Source organism: Lacerta agilis, chromosome 14 (assembly GCF_009819535.1).
Source record: "Lacerta agilis isolate rLacAgi1 chromosome 14, rLacAgi1.pri, whole genome shotgun sequence".
Classification (NCBI taxonomy): Eukaryota; Metazoa; Chordata; class Lepidosauria; order Squamata; family Lacertidae; genus Lacerta; species Lacerta agilis.
This window is the reverse complement of record NC_046325.1, coordinates 29,321,765-29,333,849: the sequence shown is the minus strand read 5'-3', so window position 1 is coordinate 29,333,849 and position 12,085 is coordinate 29,321,765. Positions and strand designations below refer to the sequence as shown.

Genomic DNA, 12,085 nt, shown 5'->3' with positions numbered 1-12,085 from the left:
CAGATTATTTATTTCATAGGCCACTGATTGCATCTTTCTCTAGGGAGTATTGTGAGAGTTCTTGCTGATGTGGCAAACATATAGCTTTTTTTTTTTAAAGCATTTGAGATTCTTAATTCCTGGCTCTCCTTCTCTCACTTCTCCTCTCTCCCCACCCCTCCAGCCCCTAACCCCTAGTTTCCCATTTTGAGAGGTCCAGTGTCTGGTAAGCTCTCTACTTTAGACCAATGTTGTTGTGCCAGCTTTTGCTGCCTTTGGATTCATAACAGAATAAGCTTAGGCTGTTCCGAAGGAGGAGGAGCCCTGGAAAACAAGACCAAAGCATGCTTTAGTAGCCAAAACACTTTAACAAATTACTCAGTTCTTGATGCTCAAAAGCAGCAGAAAATGAAGCATGTGCTTATGATCAGGGAATGCAGTGTTTTGTGCTAGACTCGAGGTGGATCTAAATGGCAGTCTCTCAATCCCAAAACATTGTGTTGCTTGAAGTGCTATCATGCAACTCTTGTTTAACTCAATGGAGAACTTCTCAGTGGGTTGTGCCCCATGGGTCAGATCTGTCTCCTGTGCCACTACTGTTATCGGAACCCATAATTTGTTGCCTGAGGCAAGTCTCTCTCTCTCTCTCTCTCTCTCTCTCTCTCTCTCTCTCTCTCTCTCTCATATGGTAGGGCCAGTTCTGCTAATGGCCCTGCATGCCAATTCCATACTAAAACACAAACCGATTGTGTATCTCCTTTTGTTTTCTCCTCTGTTTCTCCTCCTTTAGGGGACACTCAATTTTGGTGGGATCCGTGTGGGCAATGGCCCAACTGAAGAAGATGCAGAGATAATCCAGCACGACCAGCTCTCAACCCATTCAGAGGAGGGGGAGGAGGTAAGACCTCCCGTTCTTTGTACTTTAATGTGGGAGATGTTACAAGAAGGGGTGGACCTTTTATGACTCTCCTTGCATATATTACCAGATCAAACCAGTCCTGTATCCATTTACCCTCTCTTGCAGCTGGCATTTACTCAAACTAGCCAAAGCAGACTGCTTGGAAACTGTGTTGCCCCAGTAACTGTTTTTCTTAAGACTAGGGAAGCTCATTTTGACACTTGGGAACACTTCCTGTAGTGTCTTTGTTCTGGCACTTGGAAAAATCTGTGGGCAGCCCCCTTCAAAAGGTGGTTGTAATAAGCTGAGGCTGTGTCTTAAGTTCTCAATAGTTTGTGGTGGATGGGGGTCCCTTTCAAGGCGGGTATTAAAGACTTCAGGTCAGATTTGAGGGTCTGTTACAATCTCCTCACTTCCCCATGGGAAATCTCTGAATGGGCTACATCACCGCTGCCCTTGTTTCAAAGAGAGCTGAACAAGGGATCTTCCATTCAGTTTGCTTGTCTGCATGGGAGAAGGTCTTCCGATTTTTCCAGGCAGACCACTATGTCTCAGGGTGGTGGGAGGTGCATCTTAGCTGTGCAGGCTCTTGTTATCTGCTGTTTGAAGAGGGCAGCCTTGTACACTACCTTTGTGTACAAGGCAATCTTACTGAGATGGGCTTAGACCCCTGAAACATTAATATAAACTCAAGCATACAGGACCTCTGGTTATAGTTGGTGATGTGGCAGTTCAAAATTTAAGCCAGTTGAACAGTGTATTGGGTCTTGGCCTGTCCTGAGGGCTGCTGTCCTAACAGAGGTTTTGGCCTCAATATAAAATGAGCATTCTCAGGGTTTCTTGCTGGAAAGCAGTTTTAAGTTCAGAGAATAGGCATTGCCATTGGTGCAAATGTATGAACCTGCCATATCTTGAATCAGACTGTTGTTCCACCTAGCCTTAGTGCTGTCTACTTTTGACTGACAGTGTCTCTCCAGAGTGTTAAGAAGTCTTTCCTAGCTCTACTTCCTGAGATCCTTTGGAGAATCCCTTGGAGATGCCAGGGATTAAATGTGGGTCCTTAATGCATGCAGAATATGTGCTCTTAACTTTGAGCTTTAACACACACCCTTCCTACAATGCTTGGTACACTACAAGCTTTCAGAGTTTTTCACAACTGGTACACAACAAGCACTGCAAACTAGACTAATATCCCTCAAATTGTGATGATAGGGCTGAAACTGAGAGCTGATGGTTTTGCAAATCAGTCTTGGCCTTCTCTCCCTTGGGGAGAAGTCACAGTTGTTATCAATGCAACATGAAGTGGAATGCAGCAACAGCAATGATTGAGCACAGTTGCATTTTAGGATATTGCACTGAAAGAGGATATGCTCTTGTGTTATCAAATGATGCATGACCAAACCAAATATTCCCTTGTGTTTTCAAGCCTGCCGTGGAGGAGGTGGTAAGCCTGTAGCCAGTTTCTCTGTCTGTCTTTATCCATATCATTGCTCCCATCAGTATAAACCATTTTGTAGAATTAGGCATATTTGCATCTGTGACTTGAAATTCTTTCTTCAACTTTTCATAGCATCTCATTTTGTGATGGCTCCTTCTTCTTGTAATCAGAGGTCATTAATACCCATTTCCATAGAAAACAGCTTCATATTCATTTAAAAACAAAAGAATGTTTGTTTGAACAGCTGCATGTGCTTAATTGGGGCCTGCTGCTTACCTTTGTGGTGTGGGTTGCATATTTGTCAGTGTTACATGCACAGCCTGTGCACCTCAGTAATTAGTAGATTAGAATCCCAAAGTAGCAGAGGCCTTTGGAACGGGACGTGGACATGTTTGTACCTTTATTTTTAAAAGCTAACTTCCTCCATCCCCTGAACTCCGGCGTGCCCCTTCATTGCCAAATTGCCAATATCCCTGGGGCCTTTCTCTGCTCTCCTGGGTCTTTTGTTTATTCCCATGGCCGTTTCCTGAAAATTCTGGCAAGACTTTACAACAGGATCACTCATTGGACTGTTCATGCAACAGCTTCACTGAGAGAGCTGACTGCAGACACACTGAGGTTAGTTTTGTTACAGTTGCTGGGGGGGGGGGGAACCAACCCCACCTGGCATTGACCTATGGTTGAGCTAAGCTGAACCATGGCTTAGCATGAACACTTGAGCGTGCAGGTTCCAGAAGAGGAGATCACAGTCAATTTGCTTCTGCTCCCATCCTCTTGTTACTGCAGTGCTGTGGGCTAAGCCACGGTTTGGCCTGAGTGTCATCAGAGCCTGGACTTTTGGTTCATGCCATTCTAGACAAGCCGCAAGCTATCATCAAGGTTTGTTGGTTTTACAGCTTGTGGTTTTTCTAGAGAAGACAAACCACGAGCCTGGGTTCAGATGACACACTGAGCCAAACTGTGGCTTAGCTCACAGCAGTGCAGAGAAGGTGCAAAATGACAGTGCTCGCCTCTCCAGCTGCGTTCTCCCCAAGTTGGTTTATTGTTCTGTGCAAATTGAGCCAATCAGTTGATAAACATTCAGATTAGGTGGGGTGTCAATGTTCGCTAGCCACCTACTCAAAGTCAACAGGTCTGGACACAATCCACCAGTAAAAGGGGGAGTTGGTGGATTGGGATTCCAGCATATTTGCTCCTTGCGTTGACTTCTTTATGAATGACCCGTCACTTCATTTAGCTTTTGTGGAGAGCCACCTCCCTGGCAGCAAACGATAGCAGAAGTTAAAAATAGACATTTTATCTTTGTGCCTCTGCCAAGAGAAAATGCAGCAACCTCCACATCACAGTCAGTTGATAAGAGGCTCTGATAATGGATATCAATGCAGTGATGGGAAATGCTGGATGGGCCCAGAAGGTTCTGCATAGGAAAAGAGCAACGCTTGAATTGCCCCCATTGCCTTTGTACAATAACCATGGAAATGCTGAGCGGTGCCGTCCTGAGGGCTCTGTTGCCAGGCTGCAAAAGTACGAAAATGAGCAGAGTAAGCCGTGCATTGAAAGAACTGGAATATTGCTTATAATTTTAATGTTGGTTTATCTATCTTCTGCTGCTGCAGCCATCCTTTCAGTCACCTGCCAGCTCTTACAGCATTGTGCTTTGTTGCTTGCCCTTCAAATACATACTGGAAATTGGCAGGGCACAGTGTCCTGCAGTTCTGATGGAGTGCAGAATGAGGTTTTGGGCACAGAATTCAGCCACCTGAAAAAGTCAGTTTTCACTTGCACTCCGCTTCTCCCCCCGCCCCCTAACACATTCCTAGCCCTCTTCACTGTGATGGTATGCCTGAACGTTTATGGGCAAATGCCTACTGAAATGTCAGAAGCCGGAGGGACAGGGGATGTGGCTGAATAAACTGCCCTGCTTATTGCAGGTGGGGATTCATTGCCTGCTACCATTTCTTGTCATCCTGCCCTGCCCCCCCCCCCGCATGACTAGCAAAACCAGGATCAGTTATATAATGTAGTGGGGGTGGGGGTGGGAACCCAGCAGACTCGATTATGCCAAAAGGAGGCCAAGCAAATTCGGATCATTTTGATGCAGAGCATGTGCATCCCTGGAGTCTAGTAATTTCATAGCTTGCTTGGCACACTCTCATCAGGGCAGCTTTTGCTAAGAATTTTTGTTTCTTGGTTCCAAAGCTTGAGGCCTAAATGTTAACAAGTAGCTTGCCTTCCTCACCCTGAAATGTTTGCTGTGCTGGATACTGGAGGGGAATGAGAGAGCACTCGGTTCACCTTTATCCTGGAACAGTTTTGGAACTTGGCAGCTTTAGCTGGGTGTAGTCAGTTTGATTGCTAGAAGACTCCAGAGATTCTGAGATGTGGCAGACAAAATACTAAGATGGGATTTTTCACAACTTTGATTTTGCAACACTTAATCTCTCTCTGGTCGCTTCTCCTCCTCCTAGTTGTCATTAAAACCTTTGCCTCAGTGACTTAAGCAACATTTCCTAAGAGGATTTGGGGGTGTGGGGTGGGGTGGGGGAGGACAACAGGGTGGCAAGCAAGAGGGGACAGCAGGCATAACCAAATCTCAGCAGAGGCAAGCAAGGTCCTGTCCGGCACCCAGTTTTGTAATGGAAATGTGAGCCTCGCCTGATTGTATGCCGACATTAGTTGTTCCTAATTAAGTCCAGTTCCCTTGCAGTCTATCACTTCTGGTTTCCAAGGCCACGAGTGCCTGTTAATGCCAGGCAAATAAGGATTTTGTCATAGATGCATGGATAGAGTGACTCCTGCTGTCTGTGCCTGATCCAGCTACCAAATCTTAGCTTTCAGTTTGCCACCAAGGAAGGCAGGGCTGAGGAACATTAAAGTTGAGTCTTAGATCTGAACAAGCCATTGAAAACTTGTACATTGAGTGTCCTGCAGTTTTGAGTTGTGTTGGGCAAGTCCTGGTGACCAGAGAGGGAAATAGTCCGGCCAGCGTTCTAGCTGTGAGCTTTGAGTGCCCTTGCAATAGTTAGTTGCTGTTGCTGCTGCTACTGCTGCTGTTCCTGCTTTCTAGCTGCCTAGTCATTGCTGCACGCTCTGCCCACTGCTCAGAACTGGCTTTATTACTTCCTCTTGCAGTTTGACTTTGGGGACACGGCCGTACACCAGGCCATCCATACTATCGAATACTGCCTGGGGTGCGTCTCCAACACAGCGTCATACCTTCGCCTCTGGGCACTTAGCCTGGCACATGCACGTGAGTAGCTTCACCATGGCTGGCTCTTTTGAGCCCAGGGATGGGGAAGGGGAAATCGGAGCTGTGAGAACAGGGGGAAGGTGTCACAAGCCCTTTTTCCTGTGGTAGTAGCCAATGACTTTTGTGTACTCACATTCCAGGTCATGTCATGTAGAGAGGGCTAGAAGACTGTGTAGCAGTCTCCTCTGTGCCCAATATCTTTCTTTGCCCACCCAAATTCTTACTGAAATCTTCTGAATTCTCTGAAGGGGAGCATTGGGTAGCTTGTGATAATGAGTTAAAAATGTCCACAGAGTGCAGAATTTGGATCCTAAGCAGGAGGAGGCTTTGTTTTTTCTTAAATGGAAAATTGGTCTGGGATGTGGTTTAGGGGCACAGCTCACTTTGGGAACTCATCCAGCTTCTGAAATCTCACTCTTATTAGACCAGTGGGCACTAAAGAATAGCAGCTAGAATGAAGGCAGGCATGCAATCCCCTCTCCTCCAGAGCTGTGGCCCTTGCTGATCGGTGATTATTCTTCCTGTCTTTCTCTTTACAGAGCTTTCTGAGGTCCTCTGGTCCATGGTGATGCGCGTGGGGCTCAGTGCAAAGAGCTTGGCTGGTGGCTTCGGCATGTTCTTCGTGTTTGCTGCTTTTGCCACCCTGACAGTGGCCATCTTGCTGATCATGGAGGGCCTCTCTGCTTTCCTGCATGCCCTCCGCTTGCACTGGTAAGTGTCATCTGGTACAGCTCTGCACTGTAAACAAACAAAAGCACAGTGGGTACAAAGTTTGCATCATGTTTGATCTCTGTCATCTCTACTTAAAGTATCTCAAGAAGCATGGCTGGGAAGTGCTCCTGCCTGAGCCCCGAGAGAGCTGTTGGCAGTCAGAGTAGACATTGCTGGGCCAGAGGAACTCAGGTTTAGGCTGGAGAAGAGGACAGCTTTATTTGTTCAGGTCTAGTCAAGCTAATATCCATATTTCTCAGATGTATGGTTATTTGTTGTGATTGTGCTCTTTCCTTGGCAAGCATCAGCTTACTTTCTGGGGGCTTTTCTAGGCATTAAGTTCAAAGAGGGTGTCCCTCCTGCATTCAAATATCTAGTGCAATAGCTAGTGCATATAGAATAGATTGAGGCTGGGGTTAGCTGTGCTGCCAACATCATCATCTTAAAGAGTGGTCAATGTGCATTGTGAAGCATGAATGAGTGAGAGAGTTCTTTACCTGCAGATAGGTTCAATTGGGGGTTGAAACTGGCTGGTCTCAAACCAAATATGAAGGAGTCCCTTTTTGGTCAATTAACCAGCAAGGCCCTTGCATAAACCTAGCCAGCTGCCCATAGAAAACCTCTGTAGTTTGCAAAAAGGATGACATGCAAAGTCTTCCATGCTGTTCACTAAGCTTATAGACATAGCACTACTGGATCAGAACGAAGATCCATTTGCAGAATCATGCAAACAGCTAAAATAGTTTTAAGGACAGTACAATAGACAAAACTGAAGATGGCAGTTCATCTTGTTTTGTTCTTTAAACCCAAGGCAGATATTTTTACATGTAGCTGGAAAAGCTTGTCAGAAAAAAAATGTCTTCAGTTTGTTTCTGGAAAGTACAACTAAAAGGTGCCTGGTATATCTCAACATTATAAAAAGAATATTCACTATCTATACACCATGATTTCATAAACTTGTACCACCCTGTCCCTTTTTCTAAACAAAAAATTCCCAGTTCTTGCAGAAGGCACATCAGCTTCTAGGATCATTTTGCTGTAGAAGTAGAATAGTGTAACCTTAAATGAATGGACAGATATAGTAAGTTTGTATGCTGTTGATGAATGATGATGATGACCATGTTGTGTCTACACTTCCATGTGCAGTAACAGTTTTCTTACACTTTAGAGCTATAGGCTCCCTCCAGAATCCAGCTTGGTTTTTCCTAACCAGGCCCAGCTTGTGACGTTTGTTTTCATGACCCTACTTAAGTTTCATGTGGCTGGTTTGACTGGGCTCCGTTCCTTGTCAGGAAAGCCCATCTTAGCAGAACAATAGCAGCTGCACCCCAAGCAATCATGACATCAGCTGTTATCTTGATCTTGTGCTAGGGGCCAGGGATTGCTGTCCTGGCCCAGCCTTTTCTTCTCTGTGCCAAGTTCAAAACAAATAAGCTTCCAGCAAGGGCCAGCTGTGTCTGGAGATAGGAGCGGTTGAGTCATTCTGCTGTAGGGCAGGAGTTGCTGTCAATATCTGGGAGTGTACAGGAATCCCCACTGCTGATTTGAGTGACTCTTGACTGAAAACTTTGAGGAGAAAGCCAGAAAGACTGGGCTTTGGAGTTCTTTCAGGGTGCTGTTTTCTATCAATACAGAGCAAGTGGAGGGGGAGGTTCCCTGTTGCATCAACTGATCATACTTTGGATAGCCGGTGATAAGCTGCGGCTAAACCATTCTCAGCGAGGTTTTCGCAAAGGGTGAAAAATTGCACATAGGTTATTCAGAGGTGCTAAATAATGAACCTTCTGCTCCTCAAATATAAATACCTTTCCAGATTGCAAAATTCACTTCCATTGGGGGATGACTCAATTAGATAATTATTATGATATATATTCGATTTGTTGTGCATGTGCATTTTTTAAAAAAAGGCATATGGCAAAGTTCTTTAAGGAGGGAATAAATTAGGGAGTTTGACTGCTGAGGTGACTAAATTCAGTGCTAAGATGTGGAACTTGCAGCTCCTGCATCTCTTCCCTTTAGCAGTGGAATCTGCAAGGTGGTGACGCAGACATATGGAAGGTAGAGTGGAGGGAGGAGACTTGGCAGATTTTGTTGGCCTCAGCAAATGGTCTTTATACCGAGTCAGACCATTGGTTCATCCAGCCCAGTTGGCACCAACCCTCACAAGTTACCTTGTCAAGCTCTGTTAACCTGGAACCCATCTGATTTGGTGATGCCAGGGATTGCACCTTGAACCATCTGCATGCAAACGATTTGCTTTACAACAGAGCCTTGTTGCTTCCTCTTAGAATTCAAAAGCTGAGGGTGTGTCAGCCTTCGCTGGGGAGGAAGAATAGTGAATCTTCTTTCTTGCTGGAAAAATGCTTTCTATCTCTCCTTCCTCAGCCCGGCCTCTCCCAGCTGGGATGGGTTTATCTCGTAACTTTTCAGGCAGCAATACATTCCAAGCAGATGGTTGCCTGGGCTGAAAAACAAATAGTTTTGCAAAGTGGGGGCTTCCTTATCTCCGCGGCTGTGTGGGAAGCAAGTGTGTATCTCGCTGCCAGTACATTGGCTGATCACACTCTACCTCCTTAGCTGCACAAAGGGCCCTTTTGACATTTAGCTTGCAGCCAAAGGAATGTCGGGGTTCATTGTCTTGTCACTTGAGACCTTAAGAGGGCTGAGATGGAGGGCAGGATGGAGATGTTCTCCGGGGAGGGTTTCACAGCTGGAATGGGAGTTTCCCTACACCTTGGACGTAAAATTAATGGAATGGAAAAGAGAGCGATGGCAATGCAGTCCTCCTCTCTCTGCCTTTCTGCGTCTTAATAACTGGCATGCAGTAGAACCCTTCAGCCTTAGGGAACTGAGTTCCAAAAAAGATAACTGGGGCCAGGAAAACAGAATGAAAGTTATCCAGTTGGCCGGCGCTGCGTGATCCACAGGAGGTGAGACTTGTTCCAGTTGGAGAGGGCGAGATCTTTGGCTAAAAGCAAGGAACCACCTTAGCTCCAGATGGCTGGGCCAGGAGGTGGGGGGGGGAGGCTCAGGTAATTAGGTGGCAATGGGGAGCAACACATTCCATGGCTGGAAGGAGCGGAACATTCCATTGAGGGAGGATGTTCTGTGGAACTGTGTGTGTCTCTGTGTATATACTTAATTTGATACAGGCCTTAGTAGAATCTGAACTGAACTCAGAAGGGGAGAGGGATTGTGTTCCTCTGCTCCTGCAGTCTTCAAAGAAGGGAGGTGACCTCCAAGTATGTGCTCCTGTCTAGCAGTAGGATACTATCACCAGCTCCTCTCTTGAAATCATGCAAGGCTTTCTGGGGTTACAATCTTTTGACTCGGTGCACTGCTACCCATCTCCTCCTCCTCTTGCCGGCGGGGGCGGGGGTGGAGATGTGGGACTTTTTTGTTGCTGACCACCTGCAATTTCTCCATCCACCATCTAATCCTGCAAATGGGAGTCCCTTCCAACCGCTTTCCACGCCGCTGCTTGGGGGCATGTGGAAGGTAATGTTTCCAGACACTGTGTTCCCTGGACCCGGCGGCTGCCAATTCATAAAGTTCCTGGGCTGAATTGCTGTGTGTCCATTGGAGAACAGTGAAACTGAGACCAAGGAGCTCCCCCACCCCACCCCTTTGGATGTGAACCACAAATTTCTTGCCTGCCTCTTGATCACGCAATGCCTGTTGCCAGAGACATGGGTCTTGAATCTTGCTAACTTCTTTTTAAAAAGGCTTGAAATATGGCCACCCCTCCCTCCTGCTGGCCCCCATGTCCCTGCCAATTAGTGAAACAAGTGGAGAGGAGCAGAGTGCGCAGCTGTTTCCAGTCTGTAAGTGCAGCTGGCACACCCTGGATATGCTGGGAATGCTTGGCGGTCTGGCAGTGCAACTGGTATTCTCAGTGAGGGGGGAGCTGTTGGCTTTCCAAGGGACATGGGCATGCTGGTGGGAGCGAAGAGAGCGGAGGTGGTGGTGGTAGGCTGTTGCAATCCTCTGCCCTTTCGCTCTGCAATGGTTTTCCCTTCTTAGCTTATCAGAGGCTGCATTTTGCTTGCTTCTGGGGTATATCGCTTCAGGCTACCGGGTGGGGGGGGGTTCACGTGACTGAGCGCTCCTCCTTAACACGCACAAATCTCTGCTTGTAGAAAGGTGGTGTATCGGGAAGAAGAGCTCTAGCATCACCTTTGCCCTGATGCACTAGTCTTCTGTGTGCAGGGATTTTGCTCGTGTGGGTTTGGCAGGCAAATCATGAAATTGGAGATTTTGCAAAGGGAGAGAAGGCCAGTTCATATTGGTAGCTGACAAATTCCATCTGCGCCTTTTGCCTTTTGGGGGAAGGCATTGCATTTGCTTGCAAAAGTGTACGAGAGTTTGCTTGATCCATTATGCCTTCTCACTTAGCTCTGCCCCTGAGTTAAATGCAGTTTCTCTCTGTGTTTTCTGGTGTGTTTGGGTTTGCAAGATGGATGTTAGTCTTTAAAAAGAATCCTGCACTTGAAACATTCCACCCTAGAGGAGCAGCGGCAGCAAATCAACTCGTACTCCGTTTTTCTCTGTATCTGGCATATGAAGGGGATGGAAAATGTTTCTCACCACAGAGCCAAGAGAAGAGCACGGGGTTTGTTTTCTTAATGAATCATGGGGTTTTTCTTTCCATGTTTGGTGCCTGTTTATGATTGGGCAGGCTTCCAGTACCATTCCCTTTACATTTTGAGTTCATTAGTGGAAACAGCAAAACAGCAAAAGAAACAAACCGATCCTGGAATGCAGGCCTCTGTTCCTTTCTCCTGTGTTTCCCTGTGGCACCCTGAAGTTGGTGATGGAAGAAGAGGGGCTCCAGACTGCTTTGGTTCAAAAGGAAGACGTCTCTCTTGCCATGGCTTAGATGGGCATTTAGAATAGTTTTTGGAGTGCAGCTGAGGTGAGCTACACAGATCTGAAACAAACTGTGATCTTGCTTTTTGTATGGGAGACCTCGGTTCAAACCCCTCTCGGCCATGATGCGTTAGGATCAGTGACTGTATTTCAGCCTAGCCTGCCTCACAGAGGATGGCGAGGATAAAATGTGATAACCTCTACGTATTGCCCTGAACAATTTGAAGGAAGGTGGAATACAAATACAGTATACCCCACATGAAGCGTTCTCTCTCTCTCTCTCTGTGTGTGTGTGTGTGTGTGTTAGAATCTTGGCTGGATCTGAGGTGGGAAAAACATCATTTGTGGGAGGATGCAGAATGCCCTTTGGAATTCTGGACCATCAAATCATCCTGACCTCAAAGATGAGGAATAGGATTCTGCATCGCTCAAACGATGCATCATATGAGTCATGCAGAATCATCTTCCTCATCTCTGAGGTCAGGCTGACAGTCCAGAATTCTAAAGAGACTGTTATTGCAGGGGTCTTCACTCATGGTTCTTCTGGGGTATATCCATGGAAGCTGCCTCGGTGCCTGGTTTCCTGATGTGATGCTAAACTAGGTGCGGAAGAGAGTCTAAAGTGAATTGAATTTTTAAATTTGTATTTTAATCTGTTATTTTAAATTGATCGTTTTTATGTTTTCTTGCTGTGATTTGAATTGATGTTAGCCGCCCTGAGCCCGGTTTTCTGGCTGGGAAGGGCGGGGTATAAATAAAATTATTATTATTATTATTATTATTATTATTATTATTATTATTAAGTACTGCTGTGTTGGGTATTCAGTCCAGGTGTGCCCCTTGCCCTGAGCCTCCTAGACACATGGTTTAGCACAGAGAGACATAACCACAATGATTGTGTTTTTCCTCCATTGTCAGAGATAGTGCGCCCCCTGAATGC

The 12,085-nt window shown here is 46.2% G+C and overlaps 1 protein-coding gene across 8 annotated transcripts in view; it reads left to right on the top strand.

Moving 5' to 3' along the window:
• Positions 1–12,085, top strand: part of ATP6V0A1 (ATPase H+ transporting V0 subunit a1) — a 41,834-nt gene that overhangs the window by 28,264 nt on the left and 1,485 nt on the right. For 5 of the 8 annotated variants that reach the window (XM_033170763.1, XM_033170762.1, XM_033170768.1 and 2 more), the window contains 4 exons: positions 770–877; positions 2,304–2,321; positions 5,448–5,565; positions 6,105–6,276. In XM_033170763.1, the coding sequence (XP_033026654.1) occupies positions 770–877; positions 2,304–2,321; positions 5,448–5,565; positions 6,105–6,276 (416 nt within the window). The remainder of the gene's footprint in view (positions 1–769; positions 878–2,303; positions 2,322–5,447; positions 5,566–6,104; positions 6,277–12,085) is intronic. The other 3 variants (XM_033170767.1, XM_033170764.1, XM_033170769.1) reach the window with 1 other exon arrangement.